This window comes from Myotis daubentonii, chromosome 3 (genome assembly GCF_963259705.1).
Source record: "Myotis daubentonii chromosome 3, mMyoDau2.1, whole genome shotgun sequence".
Taxonomy (NCBI): Eukaryota; Metazoa; Chordata; class Mammalia; order Chiroptera; family Vespertilionidae; genus Myotis; species Myotis daubentonii.
In genome coordinates, this window is record NC_081842.1 from 6,426,747 (window position 1) to 6,448,676 (window position 21,930).

General features: G+C 47.1%; 1 protein-coding gene across 3 annotated transcripts in view; it reads left to right on the forward strand.

The window, feature by feature from the left end:
* Nucleotides 1-21,930, forward strand: part of BACE2 (beta-secretase 2) — a 73,004-nt gene that overhangs the window by 47,636 nt on the left and 3,438 nt on the right. For 2 of the 3 annotated variants that reach the window (XM_059686497.1, XM_059686496.1), the window contains 2 exons: nt 2,519-2,668; nt 8,177-8,345. In XM_059686497.1, the coding sequence (XP_059542480.1) occupies nt 2,519-2,668; nt 8,177-8,345 (319 nt within the window). Of the gene's footprint in view, nt 1-2,518; nt 2,669-8,176; nt 8,346-16,948; nt 17,097-21,930 lie in introns of those variants that run through there. The other variant, XM_059686498.1, reaches the window with a different exon arrangement.

Genomic DNA, 21,930 nt, shown 5'->3' on the forward strand with positions numbered 1-21,930 from the left:
AACCTGGCTGGAGATCTCAGACAGAACCTGGCTAGAGAACCTAGCGAGGGAACATGGCTACAGAACCTGGCTGGAGATCCTAAGCAGAACCTCTCTGGAGATCCAGACCAGAACTTGGCTGGAGATCCTGGCTAGGCTACTGATCAACTGAACGCTGTCTCCGTGTCATTCCTTCTTCGCCGACTCCGTCTACACCTTTGGGAACCCCTGGACCTGCTGGGGTTGGACCCCGGCAGGTGGGTGTGTATTCTGAAATGAGCCCGGTGGGGATTGGTGTGTGGCCGAGCCTGGGCTCCGCGCCTGCCCAGCTCCTGGCACCGTGCGTCTCAGGCCGCGTGCCTCTGCACTTCTAAAACGCACAAGCAGAGGACCCAGCTTCCGGATGACCTCTGGCATTAGAGCTCTGCGACCTGAGGCCTGAACCCCCCACGTGGCTTAGCCCCCGAGGCTTTCCAGACTCCTTTGGAGGCAGGTGGTCCCGGAGCTAGTTCTGAGCTGTGCCCCTCAGGCCAGTTACTTGGCCTCTCTGAGCCGCATTTGCCAGCTGTGGCTGGACCTGCTCTTAGTGCTGACGTTAGAGCTGTGGGCCGGGGGGCAGCCGAGCCACCCTTTCCAGCAAAATGACTGCCCCGCCTCATCGTCTGGCAAGAGGTTCGTCCCTAGGATGCCCATTTCCAATCGACTTCCCTTTTCTCAAAGGAGAAACTGCATTAAAGCCCGCATTAGAGGTCTTGCAGGTCACTCCTGGGCGGTCCAGGAGGCAGCCTTGATGGATGGAGAGACACAGGATATTTTCTTGCTCTGTTCCCGGCGGGAGGGAGGGCTGGCGCCTGTGTGTGCAGTTGTGTAGCACGGGACACACCCTGGTTCATGCTGTCCCGCCACGGTGTCCTCTGTACCTGCCCCACGTGTTCTCCACGGCAGCGTGCTTACTGCCTCGGCTTCCATCACACCCTCCTCCCGGCACCTCTTCCCAGCCCTGGGCCCTCCTTTTTGGGGTCTCTCTCCCTGCCCATTTCTCTGGGTGGGTCCTAGGCCCCGCTCCTCCCTATACTGTCCTCAGTGGTCTGTCCACGGCCACATCACCGCGTCCCACCCTCCTGTCCGGGACTCTGGAATTCAGCGTCTCATCCTGGCTCGGCCCCCGGAGTCTGGACTCCGTCAACAAGTGACCTGCAAGTCCCACTCGAATGCCACAATGACACCGGTGTGCCACGGAGCCCAGGCCTCTGAGAAACGATTTCTGATAAATGCACAGTGGTGCCCTGGTTCTGTCCTTGCCTGTCTCATGCGCCTTCCTGTCCTCTGCACCAGCCTCCGTGGCTGTCATCCGTGTCCCCAGTGCTCTCGTCTGCCCTCCCCACCACCACCACCACCATACCTCACCAATGCCCTTTCGCCCTTTCGTCCCTCAACTCAGCCCAGGTGTTCCTACCTCAGGGACAAACACCCACCTTCCTCCCCATCAATACTCTCCTGGCTCTGTCCCCACCGCATACGCCCCCAGCTAACGCCGGAGCAGGGCTCTGTGCCGGAAGGGGCACGCGTGGTAGCCGAAGAGCCTCCCACACAGTCCTCCCTCGGGGAGCCGGCAGGCCCAGGGCAGGCCTGCTCTGGTGCCTTCGCTGGTCCTGACGAGATGGCGTGGTTGGAACTTGTAATTCACTTCAAGATTCAGCAACTAGTAGACACGCTTGGGCGACTGTCCTTCCAGTCCCCTGACGAGAGGCACAGGTGGACGTTCTGTGTCCCCGCCCATTCATGTTTCCCACAATCTTTCCTGAATCTCTCTGATGGGCTAGGTGTTAGGACCGGAAGTGGATGCAGACAGCAGGCCTCTGTCCTTAGAGGGCTCAGATCCTAGTGCAGGAAATAGAAGTGAACCAAACACAGTAAATGTCAAAGTAACTGCTACGGGGGAGACCCAGTGGAGGACCAGCATTATGTGGGGGAGTCGGGGAGGGCTTCCTGGAGGAGGCACCATCTGAGCTGAGATCTGGAGAGGAGAAGGATGTTCCAGAAGAGGGGAGAGCTCAGAGGGGGCTCTGCACCTGGGGGAAGCTCGCTGGGCACGGGGAATTCAAAGGAGAGGTGATGCCTGAAAGGTCCTGAGGTCCACATTTAGGATCTGGCCTCTCTTTTAAAGGGTCATTGCCAACTACTGTGTTACCTTGGGCAGGCCGCTTCACCTCTCTGTGCTTTGGTGTCCTCGTCTGTGAAGTAGAGGGGGTGATGTTACCGCACTGATGGCGGTGTTTGAGGATTGATGTAATTATGACTGCAAAGCGCTTATAAAGGTGCCTGATGCTGGCGAGTGCTCCACAAGCCTCAGTGTTTTAATAATTGTTATTTGTCAGCACCGTTACCCCCCAGAGGACTGATGGCTCCGCTGCGCTGTCCAAATTAAGCCCTGTTTATCCCCGTGGGCATCTGGCGAGGTGACAAGAAAAGCCGGGAGCTGTTTCCTGTTGACGTGCCAGACTAGTCATTAGTTCTCACGTTACCGTGTTTTGTCTAGATTCCAGAATTCTCGGATGGTTTCTGGACTGGGTCCCAGCTGGCATGCTGGGCGAATTCCGAAACACCTTGGTCTTACTTCCCGAAAATCTCCATCTACCTGAGAGAGGAGAACTCCAGCAGATCCTTCCGCATCACGATCCTGCCTCAGGTATGAGCTTGGATTTGGGCTTTTCTCTCTTCAACGTGTAACATGCAAAAGTAAAGCCCTTCATGCATAATATCTAATCATCGATACCTAACACAGGCATGGATATACAGTGGTGCCGAGTGACAAACAGCCACGAATAGCAGCAGCTTTCTCAGTGAGCGTTAATTCCTGCTCAGGAGCCTGGGTGGGTCTGCTGATCTCCTGGGCTTGCTCACCTGTGTCTGGTCAGCTGGTGTTGGCTGGGTCTAGGTTGGCTTTAGTCTAGGATGGTCTTGGTCTAGGTTGGCCTTAGTCTAGGATGGTCTTGGTCTAGGTTGGCCTTGGTATAGGATGGTCTTGATCTATGTTAGCCTTAGTCTAGGACAGTGATGGCGAACCTATGACTCGCGTGTCAGAGTTGACACACGAACTCATTTTTTTGGTTGATTTTTCTTTGTTAAATGGCATTTAAATATATAAAATAAATATCAAAAATATAAATCTTTGTTTTACTATGGTTGCAAATATCAAAAAATTTCTATATGTGACACAGCACCAGAGTTAAGTTAGGGTTTTTCAAAATGCTGACATGCCGAGCTCAAAAGGTTCGCCATCACTGGTCTAGGATGGTCTTGGTCTAGGTTGGCCTTGGTCTAGGATGGTCTTGGTCTAGGTTGGCCTTGGTCTAGGATGGTCTTGGTCTAGGTTGGCCTTGGTCTAGGATGGTCTTGGTCTAGGTTGGCCTTGGTCTAGGATGGTCTTGGTCTAGGTTGGCCTTGGTCTAGGATGGTCTTAGTCTAGGTTGGCCTTGGTCCAGGTTGGTCTTGGTGTAGGATGGTCTTGGTCCCGGGTGGAGAAGTAGACACCACCTCCCAATGGGAGGAGCTGCAAAGTCACATCACAAGGGGTGGCTACAAGGAAAGGTGAAGAATTGAGGACATTTTTGCCACATCTACAACAATACCAGTAGATGGGTTTTTCCTACTTATTTATAAATAAATAAAACTGGATTCTCAGAGATTTAGACATCATTTCCCCCATATGCAATAAATCATTGATTCCTTCTTCATCCCAGGCATCTAATTAAATAGACCAACTTCTCTCTTCCTTAGTCATGTTCTTGCCTCTTCCCACAGCTCTCACTATGTCACTCACACCCCCTTCCATCACCTCAGGAGCCTCCAGCGTGCCCTCCAGGCATCCATGTCACCACTGTTTCCCTTTACAACTATTCCAGGTCACTATTCCTGAACCGCAGCTTTCAGTGCCACTGTTTACATGCTGATGGTCTCTTTCCCGGTGTGGCCTTCCAGGACCTCCTGGCTGGGCCCTTCCTTGCTTTCCTGCCTATTTCCTGCTGCGCCCTTGACCCTCCACTGATTGGTGACTGTGCCTGCTCCGACTCCTAACCTTCGCTTTCACCACTCCCCACCCCTCGCCACTCCCCACCCCTCGCCTGAAATGCCCTCTGGTCCCCACTCCATCTGTGTATCTAAATTCTTCCCGTCCTCGAAGACCGGACTCAAACAACCCATCTTTTGTCGAACCTCTGCTGAACAGAATAACCCATTTGTGAGCTTGCCCTTCAAACCCATAATGCGAGTTTTCCAGGCTACTCATCGGGCATGGGGCCAGGTCTTTAGGGTGTATATTATGCCGTTGCCTTTTTTTCTTTGACTTCTGTTTCCTGAAAAAACACACACACTTCTGTTTCTTTCTCAATTATTTCCTTGAAGATGAGAACCATGAGTTTTGAAGACCACCCTCCTTTCCCCAACACTGCCATGCAGTGGAGGGTAGGGCCCTGTAACTGTTAAATGGCTAAGCCCTTGTGTCTTTGCCATATAATCTGGTGAATTTGAGATAAAGGAGTGTGGCTGGGAGGTAGGAAAGGAGGAATAATTTCAGAAGAAAGAAGTAAGTGATAATACTGCCTTGTCTCCATTTTCAACTTTACATAGTGGGAGGGGGTGGCATTCCAGAAATGGGCACTTGTTGGGGAAAAGACTGAAATACAGCCCGGCAGAGGGCACGGCCCTGAACGTACTCGCCCTGTCTGCGTCTGCCTCTTTAACTATGAAGGAGAAATAGTAGTACTTTCGGTGGCATTTTCCATTTTCAGAAGACGGCCATGTCCTTGGATGAACGGCACTGCAAAGAGTGATGTGTTTGGACTGTGTTTTCAGCATCTTTAAAATAATGTACTCTTTCTGATTATATTTTGGCCTGCCGACCGCCAAATGTGGACATTATTTCATCAGTGTGGTTTGTAACTAGAGTTAAAGCCTCGCTTGAGGACACAGGTGGACGTGTTCTGGCAAATAAACGTCACGTGGGTGGTTTGCAGAGGCAGGGACTCACAAGAAGCAGGAGGAAAAAAGCAGGCAATCGTTATGTCCAGGACAGGTAATATCCGGCACGGGGTGAGTGTGGGGACCTAGGGAGGCAGGTTGGGGAGGTGGCATCCATGTGGGTATCTCTGAGTAAGAATCCAGGCTTATTCTCACTTAGGAGACGGTAGATTTTTGGGGGGTTGACTTTGACATGTTCACATTTCCGATTTTTAAAAACCGACATTCCCCATTGTTCTTCTGAGTTTTTATTCAACATCACCATGTTTGCTTTCCGGTGCCTGCTGGGAAGGATGTGGATGGGCGGTTGGAACCATCCCCGGCTGAGAACCACACACACTCCATATGCTGGCCACACCCCTCAAGGTCGCACTGGGGTCATCTGACACCTCAGCTCTGCCTGCCCAGCCCCTTTCCTAACATTCAGGGCAGTCACAGGGCTTCTTGTCGCCACAGTATTAGATTGGGGTCCCTACCTGGTACCTTTCAGGCACCAGCAGTCAGAGCTAGGCGAGCAGTCAGAGCAGGAGCGTCCGATTTGTCACCAACACCATTTTCCAAACACACACGAGCTGAATTCTATTTGGCCTGTTCAAAAATCAATTTCCAGCTCTCAGACAAATTCTGATTTTTTTTTTTTTCACATAACCCTGTACGTGTAAATAGTTTCAGTCTTGGTGCTACTGGTTCGCCCGTTTGTACTCAGTTTAAGGCAGACAGTTTCTTCTGAGATCCAGAAATACCGCAGCTTTCCCAACATGTGACAGATCTGCAGTCTGGAATTTTTATTGGGAGTCGACTGGGACCCACAGAAAGGCCAGAGGAAAAGATACAAATTCTGTTCGCATCAGTATCATCAGTTGCATCATACTTTCATTATGGAATTAGTTCATTCAAAAGTAGGGGTGTGTGTGTGTGTGTGTGTGTGTGTGTGTGTGTGTGTGTTTCTGTAACAGCTAAGCCAACCCCCCCCCCTTTTCTTAATTTAACACTGATCAAAGCTTAGCCCCACTCATTCATTGACACGCATGTATTGAGGTCTTCCTATATGCCTGGCATATACTGGGTGCCTAGGTGGCGGGCACACAGGGAGGAATAGAATGATGCCTGGCCTGGAAGAAGGGTTTGCAGACAGACAAACCAATCAGTGCAGGGTTCTACCTGCCGGAACAGCTGCCTGGACACAGCAGCTGCTTGATGCCCAGCAGTCGGTGACTCCAGGCACTGCCACCACGTGTCCTCGCTCCCCTCTCTGCCTTGCAGCTCCTCTCCCTCCCATCTGCCCTGCCCGTGAAGTACAGTGACGTTCACCGTCCTCAGGGACAGTTTGATCACTTATGTTTTCACCAGCACAACTTCTGGCTTCCTTTTCTGTTCAGATTTTAAATACTGTTCTTGTGCCCACCAATCCAAAAGACCCACGCTCGCCCAGTCTGCCTCCTCCTCCGCCTCCATCAATCATCATATGGAAGTCCCTCCCACTGGTCTCCTTTCAATCTTTGCTCATCCCTCCCAAACCCCTCCCTCTCACATCCCACAAGGCCTGAGACTGCCTACCTATGAGTAGTGCCTTGTTCCTCCCAAGTTTTTCTTAGTGCTTTCATCCTTTAGGGCAAAGTCCTCCTCACTTACTTTGTGCTTTATTGCTTTCCTCCCTCCCCCAAATATTTGTCATGTCATACCAAGCCATTCTCTCTTCTTAACTGCCTACATTTTAATACTTTTCCATTAAAAAATAGAGGAATTGTTACTAATATGATATTGATTGGCTCACTGATTGTTTTAAGATTTAACTCATGTCCCCAGTAACTCTTGCCTCCTGGGGGCCTCAGGACATGGGCCTCACACCTGTCAGAACTTCTTATCCGTGGATGCCATGTCTCCTCTCTGATTGTGATGGTTTTCCCCTCTCGCACTGAGGGAATCATCCTACCTGTGCCTGCTGACTCTTTCTTAGAAGACACCATCGCTTTGGAAAGGTGGTATCCTGGAGCCAGTTAGGAACCTTTGCAGTACATGATCAGGACAGAAGGGGCCAACGATGACCTGGACCAGGGTGGTGGTGATGGAGATGGGCGAAGTGATCAGATTCAGGTTCTGTCTCAAAGGAAGGCTGCAGGCGCTGTGTGCGGTTTCGATGGGAGGTCAGAGATACTGACCTGAGCTCTGGGACCTGAGTGAAGGCTGCGTCGTGGATTTACTGAGACAGAGAGCCTTGAGATGAGCAGATCAGGGCAATAGCCAAAGTTCAGTGTCATTTTCTTAATGGTACATTTGAGATGCCAACTGAGCGATGAGTGGGTGGGCAGGTGGACAGAAGCGTGTGGCAGTGGCAGCAGAGATCTGGGCTGGACATAAAGATTTGGGAGTCTCGGCGTAAACACGGGATGTACTGAGGGCCATGGGGCTGCATGAGCCACCTGGGAGGAGAGAGAGAGAGGAAGCCAGAGCTCCGCAGTTCTCAGATACTGACAGGCGAGGAAGGTGAAGCAAATCCAGTACAAGTGCTTGCGAGGGGGTAGCCAGTGAGTTAGGAGGAGGGCGAGGACTCTCTCTTAGAGATGAAGAGAGTTTTGGCGAGGAGAGAACTAGCAGGTCAACATTATCAATAGAAGGGACCTGTTGGAACACTTCTGACTCAATATTTACTTACCTGTCTCCCCCTTAGATGGGAAGCTTGGCTGAGACAGGAACCATGTGTTATTCGTCCTTATAGTGCTGGTACCAAGGGCAGTGTCTAGGCTCAAAAAATAACTGGTTGGCAGATGGTTGAATAGATGGAAGGACAGATGGATAGATGAATAGGTGGATGGATGGATGGATGGATGGATGGATGGATGGATGGATGGATGGATGGATGGATAGATGGATGGATGGATGGATGGATGGGCAAACAGATGGATGGATGGCTAGATGGATGGATGACTTGGTGAATGGATGACTAAATACATAGGTGGATGGAAGTCTGCTTATGGTTGTCCCTGTATACAGTTACATGTGGTGTACATGTTCCTGTCACTAATGTTTATCACCACCATGCTTACGATTTCAACTCCTAGATCTGTAGCGCCCCATAGCATCTTGGAGAGTTCTGAGCCCCCTGTGACCATGACAGTTGTGTGATGTTGACTGATTTGTGCTTTTTCTTGCTTGTTTCCTCTTTCCTCTTAAACAACAGCTTTACATTCAGCCCATGATGAGGGCTGGCCTGAATTATGAGTGCTACCGATTCGGCATTTCACCTTCCACGAACGCGCTGGTGATTGGTGCTACCGTGATGGAGGGCTTCTACGTGATCTTCGACAGAGCTCGGAAGAGGGTGGGCTTCGCCGCAAGCACCTGTGCAGGTGAGCGATGCTGGCGTCGGACAGGGAGCCCTGCCTCCAGAGCTTTTGTCAGTTCACTCACTTGGGAGCACTTCTCGACAAGTCAGTTGTGTTGAATTCACCCACTCATGCCTGTAATCGTGATCAAAGTCTTGTTGGTAAAATGTACTGGGGTTTGCTGAGAGGAAAAAGCGAGTTCACCCACGTAAGACTCTCAGTGCCGTTCTTGGCACGTGGAAAAGGCTAGTAAGTGTTGGCCTTCCTGTTCCCTCTCATATTAAACTTGCATGGGCACCTCATCCCAGGAATAAAAATACTCCAAGAGGCCTGGGGGTGGAACGTCAGTGTTTGACAGTGAAAGGACTGAAACAGAAAATTCACAGATAAACTATGTATATTGTTTCCTCAGAGAAATCCTATAAAATAAGAAATCAATGCTTGTCACAGCTATTTCTCAAAAACCTAAAATAATGAGACCAGGGAGCCCGTTTTTCTGACAGAAGTCCTTTGTGAGACGGCAGGACGGTGACAGAGCAGCACTGTTCTGCGAAGCCTGGCTTGAGGCTTAGCCAGATCTACGGAGAAGCCACCAGAGCACAGTCAAGTTGATAGGATGGTGACACTCCTTAAACTTGAAAATGTCTTCAGAGTGACAGTAGGCTTGAGATGGAGTGTCCCCACCGCACACGGGTACTCACAACTAACAGTCGAGCTGGTAAGGAAAAGGCAAGTCATAGATGGAGAGCGGGAGACAGTGGAGGAAGCGCGTGCCCAGGAAGTGTGTGTCAGGCCACCGTGTCTCCAGTCGGGTGTCAGAGGACTGAAAAGGTCTGGGGCATCGGTCAGGGTCAGGCACAGAATGAATGAAGTGCTCAGGGATAGAACAACTAAGCAAATGTGAGACAGGAAAAAGAACTAATGACAGGGGGTGGAACAGAAGAAAAGTGGGGTGATAGTGAAATACACGATCACCATGTAGTAGAGGAAAGGGAACAGGAATTTGATGAAAGAAAGCCTTAAACTTGAGACATAGTTGTAGGACAGGCAGGAACGCTGACCAACCAGACCTTCACTCTGATCTACAATTAACCAGAGTTTGCCTGGCTGGTGTGGCTCAGTGGTTGAATATCGACCTGTGAACCAAGAGGTCACAGTTCAATTCCCAATCAGGGCACATGCCCGGGTTGTGAGCTTGATCCCCAGTAGGGGGTGTGCAGGAGCCAGCTGATTAATGATTCTCTCTCATCATTGATGTTTCTAGAAATTTTCATAAAAAATATTTTTAAAACAACAAAAATTAAAAATAAAATTAACTAGAGTTTGGGGGGGAGTCATGGAGAGGAGGGTGAGTGGGAACTCCAGTCACAGCTGATTTGTTCAGGAGGGAGAGATTCCAGCTATTATTTCTCGTTGCCGAAGTCGTGGTCTCAAAATGGGAGTCCTGGGAGATACAGTTGGCAAGTGATGCGTCATATTCTTGTCCCAACGCACTGCCATCCCCAAAAGTAAAGGAATGTGGAGAACAGGAGAGAAATGTGAGAAGGGAAAATTACCTCTGGAATCCTTAGGCCAGTTCCCATTCTACATAAATAAAATCCCCCGTCCATGAGGGCATGGGCGGTGCTGTGATGTACCTTCTGAAATGTCAGCGCGGAGTTCTTCGACGTGTACTTGTGACCAGACTCGGGGGCTGGAGACCTGTCATTTCTGAATCTTGGTCATGAGCAAAGGTGACCCTTTCAGACAGGTGCTAACTCTTCCAGCCCGTTTGCTGTCCGCTAAGGGGGTCCTCTCTCCCTGCGTTCCCTGGGGCCGCACAACCTGAAACACCGTGTCTCCCAACTGTGGGCGTTTTACTTCTTTAAAACCAGGGAATCTAAGAACCAACGCAGTTTGCCCACAATTCCTGTTCCCTGGTTAAACGCCACCGAAGTAGATCGAGGCTGCTATGGCAACAGCCGCTACATCGTCCACTTTAGTGGCTGCTGCGGAGACCGCCATCCCGCCATCCTGTCTGCTGCTGCGGGCGCGCTCTGGGCACAGCTAACACGAAGCCTCTCTAGGCAGAGACGTTTTCCTGCGAGCCGTCCTGAATTCCTGGTCAGGTGTTTGTATTGAAGTTTGGTTCTGCTGTTTGTTGAAAATATAGCTAAGGTGTGGGCACTTAGCCCTTCGATTTTAGCTGCGGTGGGAATGCACACTGAGTCTCCTCTTCGGTGCAAATCGCTTAGCCATTAAAGTAATGGCTCCCCTCAGGGCTGCGGTTAGGAGCCAGGCATGGTCTGTGGCACCGTAATAAACGGAATGAAGTGCTGCCTTTTGTTCTATTTCAAGTGTTTGTTTATAACATTTTTTCAATCTTACTTTTTATTTATTTACTTTAATATGTTTTCATTGATTTGAGAGCAAAAGGAAGGGAGAAAGAGAAACATCGATGAGAGAAACATTCATGTGTTGTCTCCCATACATGCCCCAAGTGGGGATTGAGCCCACAACCTGGGCATGTGCCCTGACCGGGAATCGGACCGGTGACCTTTCGGTGCACAGGACGACAACCAACTGAGCTATACCGGCCAGGGCTAAAACGTGTTTTTTGTGTTTTTATTTAAATATATTTTATTGATTCTTTACAGAGAGGAAGAGAGAGGGATAGAGAGTTAGAAACATCGATGAGAGAGAAACATCGATCAGCTGCCTCCTGCATACTCCCCACTGGGTATGTGCCTGCAACCAAGGTACATGCCCTTGACTGGAATCAAACCTGGGACCCCTGAGTCCACAGGCCGATGCTCTATCCACTGAGCCAAACCGGTTAGGGCTAAAACATGTTTTAAGTAACAAAGAAAATGCTTGAAATCACAGAAAATCGTGTACTTACTGAACACCCAGATAGAACAAATGCTATCATTTTGTCATCCTCAAAAATTTGTTATAGAAATAATAATAAAAATAAGTATAGCCAAAGCCCCACCTCACTGCACTCCCCAGAGTCACCCTTTATCCTGAAGCTGGTGTATATTCTCATAATTTCAGTGCATCGCTACAGTACCCTGGACTGTTATCTATTGCTATGCAACAACTTGCCCCCCAGTGTAGCCGCACTTAACGAGCCTGTGCGGAGGGAGGGTGGGGAATGGAGGGGTGAGGGACTGAGCGGGGCCGTTCTGGGCCAGGGTCTCCCCTAAGTCTGCAGCACCTGAAGGCTGGGGGGTCCCCTTCCAAGCTCTGTCATGTGGTTGCCAGGGCCCCTCCATTCCTTGCCATGCGGACCTTGCCACAGGCCTATCTGAATGTCCCCACGATGGGTTCCTGGTCACCCCAGAACAAGTGATCGCAGAGAGAGCGTGTGCAACAGAGCACCCAAGACAGAAGCCGCAGTCATTCTGTAAACTCATCTTGGAAGTGACACGGTGTCACTCCTGCCCGATTCCTTTGGTAGATGGGGGAGGGGCGTGCACAAGAGTCAGTACCGGGAAGCGGAGCCACTGAAGGCCATCCTAGAAGCTGGCCATCATATACCTATGAGCAGTGTTTACAACACAACACAAGTTGGTCGTTGGGGTTTCTTGGTATTTCTTAATTTACACGATGGCTGCTGTAGGGTGGATGTCCTTTGTCAACTTGCGTTACTGTTCATTACTTTTCCTAGGTTCCCCATGTTCCAATGAGTCCTAGGTCGTTCATTCTGACCGCTGTGTAGTATTCCATTGCGTGAGTATACCCAGATCTCTTACCCAGTGCCGCCTTCATTTACATCCGGTGGTTTCTAACGTCTGCGAGTATAAACAATACTTTGGTGACCCTCCTGTGCACGCAGATGAGATCTGGAAGTGGAATTGCTAAGTGATTTGGTGTGCCGGGCGTCAGCATTACTGGCGACTGTCAAATTGGTCTTCGAAGTAGCTGGACCACCAGAATTATACCAGAATCTCCATTCCGTCAAAGTATTATCGTAGTTGTTTTGCCAATCTGTGTGGAATAGTGTCACATTTTAATTGATTACATCTGAGATGACGTACCTTTTGATCTGCTTATGGGATGTTTGAGCTTTCTCTCAGATGGTGAATTTTTCTATTCACAGCTTTTGCATGGATTTCTACTTTTTTTATTGACATATGAGTTCTTTCTATATTTGAGATTAATTTTTCTGGCCTGTGTGCATGGTGAATTTCTTCTGATCTCTCTGGCCTTTTTTTTTTTGCTTGTTTTTGGTGTCTTTTATTTGCATTTTTTCTTAAATTTTGTGAAATAAAATTTACTAATCTTTCTTATGGTTTTACTCTGCTCTTATTTAAGAAATTCTTCCTTAATCTAAGAAAATAGAGTTGTTTTTAAAGATACTGTATACTTTCTAAATTTTTTCTTCTAACATGTGAAATAGGAATCTAATTCTTATAAGGATATTCAATTTTCTCAGCATCATTTACTGAATATACAGTTTCCCCTCTGATTCCTCTCAATATTTTATTATGAAAAATTTTAGTGTATGTATTGGCCATTCTTTCTTCAGCCGTGTTCACTCTGTTTAACCTATTCAGTGAGTTTTTAATTGCATCGACTCTAGTTTTCATTCTAGAAATACTATTTTGCACTTTTTCAACCCTACTAGCTCAGTTTTTGTAGTGTTCTATAATTTGTTGTGGCTTCTATTTCCTTTATCTCCGTTATCATTTTTAATTTTATTTGAAAAGTTGGCTAGGTAATATTCAAAAGCTACAATGAATCATGCAGTGCCCCACTCAGGGACAATCATAGAGTGCAGAAAGGCCTCCCTCATGATTATTTTTTCAGCCTTCTGATCTTCTAGTATGTGAATGTTCCCTAATCTCTTTGACCAGTCATTATTTGTAGACATTTAGGTTGTTTCCAATCTTTTGTTGTTAGAAACAATGGATACCATTTATATATGTCTGCTCACACACGGGAGTGTACCTCTCAGTGAGAGGATTAGAGTAGAGTTGCTGGGTGGAAGGGGATTCATCTGTAACCGTGATGAATGTTGTCCCGTGGCTGCGGTAGAGAGATGCTTCTTTATATCTGGCTATGCCAGTTCTCTCGGCCTATTTCTCCAGGCAGCCTCGCCGACGTGGTATCGTCACATGCTGGGGAATTGTGCCCATCTGATAGGTGTAGAACATGATCTCAGTGTGACTGTAATGTGTTTTACTTTATGTGGGTGAGGTTGAGTTTATTTTTGTATTTCTAAGGGCATTTGTTTTTCCTTTTCTTATCCACTCATATCTTTTTCCCATTTTTTTTTTCCTGTTAGGTTTTTAGTGTATTTTTGTTGGTGGTGGTTTTTTGTATTTATCTGTAGGAGCTCCCTCTGTAGTTAAGAAATTAATCATTTGTCTGGAGAAAAAAAAACTTTAATTCATATCTCAATGGTAAGTTATTTTTGAACGTATAATGAATTTTAATAGAAAATATTTGCTTTTATGTATTTAAATATATCAGTCGTTTGCTTTAAGGCTCTTAGGTTTCATGTCATATGTTAAATGGTCTTGCTCACTAAAATTTTTTTGTGATTTATTCAAGGACTTTCATGTTTAATTTACTTTGGCATAGAATGTACTAAGTATGTGAACTATTTTATCCCAAGATGACTACCCCATTGTGCCTATAACATTGAATAATCCATCTTTTCTTTATTAATTTGAAATCCCACTATGATTTCACATTAAATTCCAGTAAATACTTAGGATACATATTTATTTATGTATTTTTCAACTCGGTTCCATTGATGTGTCTTATAGTATTAGTTTCTTTTTATTATTTTCTTTTCAAAACTTCCTTCCTAGTCTCTCTTAATTTTCTTTCCTTCATGAACTTTTGAATCAGCTTGTTTAGTTAAAAATTTTTTTATTGGTATGTTAGTGAGTTTTCAATCACTTTAAACACAGCTACTGCATAATCTCAAGCAGCCGGTTATATTTTTCTGTCATCGATGAGTGGTTAATCTCCTCCTTTTTGTGTCTGCTGACTTGGTGGATTTTTTCTCACTTGGTCTGCAATTTTTTGCTGTGAATTTATTTAGTGGGCGTCCCCACCCCGCCCTCACCGTAGTGCACCTTGGGTTGTAAAGTGTCGCTAAAAAGCAATTTTGGCCCTGGCTGGTGTGCTCAGTGGGTTGGGCATCACTCCGTGAGCCAGGAGATTATCAGTTCGGTTCTCAGTCAGGGCACACGCCTGGGTTGCAACTCCATCCCCTTTGGGGAGCATGCAAAAGGCAGTCGATTGGTGGTGTTTCTCTCTCGGCAATATTTCGCTCTTCCTCTCTCTCTCTAAAATCAATAAAACACATTTTTTTATGAAAAAAGCACTTTTGCATTTGCTTCTGCTGAGTGTCCTCAGATCGTGAAAACTTCAGGATTTCTGCACCAAGCCCTGGAATCTTGAGGTTGTGTTTGGAGGCTCCATTTGTCATGGAGATTCTTTCTTGTCCTCCCCCCCCCCACCCAACCACCCCCCCCACACACACACACACACACTCCTCATAACTGTCCTCGGACAGTTAGCCTTCTATGTTGGTAGTTTTCCAGCTCCTTCCACCAGTGGACCAGGATATCACTGGCATCTCGGCTCTAGGGTTCATCTCCGTGATGCTGGGGTCAAGTCTTCTGCCCCCCACCTGCACACACACTCACCCCTGGGCTTTGCAATCCCCCACCACACACACATCCCTGGGCTTTGTAATGCCCTCTCCACACACACACCCCTGGGCTTTGTAATCCCCCTACACACACACACACACACACACACACACACACACCCCTGGGCTTTGTAATCCCCCTACACACACACACACACACACACACACACACACTCACCCCTGGGCTTTGCAATCTCCCCACCACACACACATCCCTGGGCTTTGTAATGCCCTCTCCACACACACACCCCTGGGCTTTGTAATCCCCCTACACACACACACACACACACACACACACACACCCCTGGGCTTTGTAATCCCCCTACACACACACACACACACACACACACACACACACACCCCTGGGCTTTGTAATCCCCCGCCACACACACACACACACACACACACACACACACACCTGGGCTTTGTAATCCCCCTACACACACACACACACACACACACACCCCTGGGCTTTGTAATCCCCCTACACACACACACACACACACACACACACACACACACACACCTGGGCTTTGTAATCCCCCTACACACACACACACACACACACACACCCCTGGGCTTTGTAATCCCCCTACACACACACACACACACACACACACACACACACACCCCTGGGCTTTGTAATCCCCCTCCACACACACACACACACACACACACACACACACCTGGGCTTTGTAATCCCCCTACACACACACACACACACACACACACACACACACACACCCCTGGGCTTTGTAATCCCCTACACACACACACACACACACACACACACACACACCTGGGCTTTGTAATCCCCCTCCACACACACACACACACACACACACACCCCTGGGCTTTGTAATCCCCCTCCACACACACACACACACACACACACACACACACCCCTGGGCTTTGTAATCCCCCTCCACACACACACACACACACACACACACACACACCCCTGGGCTTTGTAATCCCCCTACACACACACAGACACACACACACACACACACACCTGGGCTTTGTAATCCCCCTCCACACACACACACACACACACACACACCTGGGCTTTGTAATCCCCCTCCACACACACACACACACACACACACCCCTGGGCTTTGTAATCCCCCTCCACACACACACACACACACACACACACACACACACACACACCCCTGGGCTTTGTAATCCCCCTCCACACACACACACACACACACACACACACACACACACACCTGGGCTTTGTAATCCCCCTCCACACACACACACACACACACACACACACACACACACACACACACCTGGGCTTTGTAATCCCTAGGGCCTATTTCTGAGCTCAGCTACATATTTAAACAATGGGAATTAGATTTTATCCTCACATCTGTGTGTTAGCGTTGGAGGAAGTGCCACCTTTGTGCCAACCAGCACACGATGGAGCCAGAACCCTTTGGGAGCTGCCGTTCTCTCGCAGTGTCTTGGTTCTCTACTCGTTTGTGTCTGACAGACAGCACTGAGCTCCAAGGACTGGGCTTCCGGTGAGGTTGGGGCAGGGGGGGACGGAGGCCAATGAGTGAGAGCTCACCGCCTGGTGAGCTTGATAAATGCCCGTGGCCCACGTCCTCACCTCCTGTCTCAGCCAGGGTCCACCAGGACGGCGGTGGGTGGGAGGGTGGTGGATTTTGGGGAAAAGATCCCCAGATGCTTCTGTTATGCTGCCCTGCCTCTTCTCAACTGCCCCCTGGCCACACCCTTGCAGAGAGGCACTCTTCCAGCCTCCGATCAGAGCCAGGTAGACGAGGTGGCAGTCACGGTGCGGCACGCAGCTGGCCAGCCTGGATCCTCAGCAGATAGTCTCACACGCCTGGCACAGATCCTGGAGACGGGCTTTCAACGGCCCGTGTCTCCTGGGCCAAGTGTCCTCCAGCCAGGAAAACACTAGCGTTCACACTGACAACTCTCCCTGTGTCCACAGCTTCTGAAATGCCACCCAGCTCTTTTTATAGCTGGAGACGTTCGGCACCAGCGCCGTGTGGATTTCAGCTTGTACAACTGGAGGCACCGTGGATTTGGCAGTCATCACTGTGAATTTTCTTTGCTGCAGGTTGAAAGTGGATCATCTGGTACATGTTCATGTGTAAAAATAGGAACATTCGCTGTTAAGAACAGAGTTGCAGAGCTGTGCTCTGCCTTCTACTTAGAATTCAATCAAAAGATGTCAAAGCCAGCTGGTGTGGCTCAGTGGTTGTTCATCGACCTATGAACCAGGAGGTCACAGTTCGATTCCCAGTCGAGGCACATGCCCAGGGTGTGGGCTCAGCCCCCAGTAGGGGGCGTGCAGGAGGCAGCCGATCAATGATTCTCTCATCATTGATATGTTTATCTCTCTATCTCTCCCTTCCTCTCTGAAATCAATAAAAAAAATATATTAAAAAAAAAAAAAGATGTCAAAGCCACAGGGCCCCAAGGGCAGAGACTGGGCAGCCCTGCTTCCTCCCTTCACGGGAGGGACCACGGCGCCCAGCAACAGTGGCTTTCACGTGCCTGCGGAGCAAATGGCCCTGCAGGTCCAGAGCCCGCCTCAGAAACCATCTCAGGACCGAGTCTTTGGAAACGGTTCACTTGCTTTTGCACGCTACGGTGAAAAAGATCTGGCCATTCTAGTTTTTGTTTATTTATTGTTTTCTTTTATTTCATTTTTTCCATCACCAGTTATGCAGTCACCACCCTGCTCTCTGTTAGTGTAGACGTCCTCGGACATGTATTTTCATTCTTCCTGGGTAAATCCATGGAGGGGAATGGCTAGGTCCTATGACAGGTATGTTTCACTTCCCAAAAAACTGCCAAACTTTTCCAGAGTTACCTTCCACTTCCTCCACATTCCACCAACATTTGAGATGGTCGGTCTTTTGTTGTTGTTGTTAATCCTCACCCAGGGCTATTTTTTCCATTGAGTTTTAGAGAGAATGGCGGGGGAGGAGAGAGAAACTTCCATGTGAGAGAGACACATCGACTGGTTGCCTCCTGCACGTGCCCCAACTGGGGCCAGGGATGGACCCTGCAACCGTGGTACCTGTTCTTGACTAGGAATCGTACCTGAGACCCTCTGGTGTGTAGGCCAACCTCTAACCACTAAGCCATGCTGAACAGGGCTCAGTCTCTTCTATAAAATTAATTTTAAAAAATTGTAAATCCTCACCCAAGAAGGACAATGCTCCAACCAACTGAGCCACACCGGCCAGGGCTGGTCAGCCTTTTCCATTTTAATAGCTCCTGGGTGGTATCTCATTGTGGTTTTAATTTGCATTTCCTTAATAACCTCGAGCTTCTTTTCACGTGTGTATATGCCGTTCACACATCTTGGCTGAAGTGTCTTTTCAGATTTTCTTGCCCATTTTTATATTGAATTCTTTACCTTCTCATTATTGAGTTTTCAGAGTTCTGTATGTTCAGAATTCGAATCCTTTATAAGAAATGTAACTTGCAAGTATTTTTCTCCCAGTCTTTTCCGTCTCTGAATATCATCTTTCAAAGAGAAGGTCTTAATTTGGATAAAGTAAAACTTATTCTTCTTTTCCTTTACGGTTGGTACTTTTTGGTGCTGTAACTAAAGACACTTTTTGCCTAACTCTGGGACTTCTCCTCCTGTGTTTCCTTATAGAATTCTTACAGTTTCAGAGCTGGGTTATTTCGTTTCCAGGTGATTATGGATTTTCCAGGTATCTTTCTGTTATTGACTTCTAATTTAATTCCAACTGTGGTCAGAGGACATAGTATAAACCCAGCCTTTTTAAGTTTATTGAAACTTGTTTGATAGATTGTAATAGGGCCCATCTTGTTAAATATTTCATCTGCTCTTGAAAACAATGTCTATTCAGCTGTGTGGGTGGCGTATTCTATCAATTGTCAATTAGGTCAAGCTGATTGGTAGTGCTGGTAAGGTAGGCTGTGTGTCCTTACTTATTTCTGTCCACTTGCTCTATCTATTATTGAGAAAGGGATGTTGAAATCTCTTAATTATTTTTGAGGATTTGTTCATTTCTCCTTGCAGTTTCATCATTCTTTTTCCATGTATTTTGAAACTCTTATTAGGTACATAAACATTTAGTGTTATGTTTTATTTATGATTGAACATTTTATCATTATGAAGTTACTATCCTCATCCCCGGCAATACTCTTGGCTCTGAGCCTACTCTGTTTAGTATTAATATAGCCACTCTGGGTTTCTTTGGATTAGCATTAGCATGAGACATCTTTTTCCATCCTTTATCTTTTAATATATCTGAGTATTTACATTTAAAACGGGTTACTGGTAGGCAGCATATAGTCATGAAACTAAATATTGCTTTTTATCTCATTTGACAACCTCTGCTTTCTCGTTGGGGTGTTTAGACCACAGATTGGCAGACAACAGCGTGCCAGCCAAATCTGGCGTGCAGACTGTTTTTGAAACAAGAATAGTTTCTACATTTTTAAAGGGCTTATGTAAAAAGGATCAAAAAGAGTATATGATACAAATCGTATGTGGCCCAGAAAGCTTACCATGTTTTCTATGTGGTCCTTACAGAGAAAGGGTGCCAGCCCCCCGTGTAGGCTGTGTTTAATGTGTTGATCGGTATGGTTGTGTTTAAGTCTACCATGTTGTTACTTGTTTTCTCTGTCTCGTCTGTTCTTTTTCCACCTGTTTTCCTCTTATCCTGCCTTCTTTTGCATTATTTCTATTTCTTTTTTATCTCCACGGCTAGTTAATTAGCTATCGCTCTTTGTTGTGTTACTTTAGTGGTTGCCTTAGGGTTTATAGTGTACACCTTATCACAGTCTGCCACTTCATACAGCAGAAGAACCCACAACCGTATACCTCCGCTTCTCCCCACTGCCCCCCCTGTGGTCACTGTCCTACAGTTCACTTGTGTTAAACCACCCAGTACATTGTCATTGTTCTTGCTTTAAATCAGTTATCTTCTTACCTATTTACAGTTCAGCATGCAGGTGTTCGAATGGCCTCCGAGTGACCATTTCTTTGTGTAGATCTAGGTTTCCACCTGGTATCGTTGATCTTCTGCTTGAAGATCTTCCTTTAGTGTATTTTATAGGGCAGGTCAGCTGTGATTTTTTTTTCTTTTTTTCAGCTTTATTGTGGTATAAGTGAAAAATAAAAGACATATATATTTGAGGTGCACAACTCAGTGTTTTAGTATACACATGCATTGTGAAATGATCACCACAATCAGACTAATAAACACATTCACCCCCCTCACACAGTTACCATTTTCTTTCTTTTTTGGGGGGTGGTGTTGGTAAGAATATTGAAGATATACCCTCTTATCAAATTTCAGGTATACAATATAATATTGTTAACTACAATCACCGTGTTGTATATTACATCGCTAGGACTTGTTCATCTCACATACCTGAAACTATATACCCTTTGGCCCACATCTCCCCATTTCCCCCTCCCTCCAGCCCCTGGCAACCACCAGTCTACTCTTGGCTGCTTAGTTCGACTATTTTAGATTCCACATATAAGTGAGATCTCCCAGCATTTGCCTCTCTGCGTCTGGCTTATTTCACTTAGCATAGTATCATCTAGGTCCATTCATGTTGTCACAAATGACAAGGTTTCCTTTTTTTTTTTTTTTTTTTTTAGACTGGATAATATTCCAGTGTATATGTGTGTGTGCATCTTCTTGTGATGAATTCTTTCAGCTTATGTGTGTCTGAAAATGTCTTTTATCTTTATTTTTTTGAGAGATATTTTTGCCTGGTATAAAATTTAGGTTGGCAATGTTTCCCCCACCACCATCACCCACCCCATGCCTTATAGCTTGCATTATTTCTGACATGAAATCTTCTTTAATCCCTTTTGTCTCTTTGTACAAAATATTTCTTTTTTTCTCTCTCTGCTATTAAGATTTTCTCTTTACCACTGGTTTTCAGGGATTCACTGGTGTAGTCTACTTCATGTTTCTTGTGCTTGGGGTTCTTTGAACCTCTTGGATCTGTGGTTTATAGTCTCCATCAAATTTAGAAAAATTATATTAGATCTTGGAGTATTTTTTTCTCCTCACCCCCTTCTTTCATTTGGGTAGTCTAATTGCATGGATATTCAGCCCCTCTAAGTAGTCCCACATGCTACCGAGCTTCTGTAAATGTTTTGCTCCTCTGTATTTCATTTTGGATAGCTCCTGTTATGTTTTCAAGTTCACCAGTCTTGTTTTCTGCGGTGTATCATCTGCTGTTAATACTGCACAGTGTGTTTTTATCTCGCACATTGCAGTTTTTATCTCTAGAAGTTTGATTTAGGTCTTTTCTAAAAATAGCTAGTGTCAGCATTGAGTTGAATCCTTGGACGGTGCAAGAATTGCTTCCTGGTGTTGGAACCACTCCCTCCGCACATTGAAATTGGGCTTAGGAGCCCAAAAGAGTGCTCAATACTTTTGTATCTTGACAAATATTCCTGAGATTTGTTCTTGATCAGTTACGTTACTTAAAAAGCGTTGATCCTGCCCTGTCTTGCCTTTGAGCATCATGCGATGATATGAGAGCTGTGTTTAATCTATGGTTAATTTTTCCTGTGACAGACAAAAGACTCTTAGTGCTCTCAGGGATACCCTGTGAGTTGGGTTTGTTCTTTCTCTTGCTTCCTGGGAAAGAGAGTGAACAGGAAACAGTTGGCAATAGGCACTCTTCTCAGCCCTATGTGAGCCCCAAGCACTGTGTCTTCTAATCCTCTCCAGTGGTTCTTGCCCTGGACGTCACTCTTTTTTTGGTCAGCACCCAGATGAAGGCCCCTGAGAAGTGTGGCATTTCCTTCTGCACAGCTGCCCTCTGTCCTTGACTCTCCCTGCAAACTCTACCAGTTTCGACTACCTGTCTCCCCAGCGCGGGGAGCTCTGCTGGCTTCTGCCCATGTCTCTGTTTCCTGCTCCACAACCCGGAAACTCCCGAGTCAGTAAG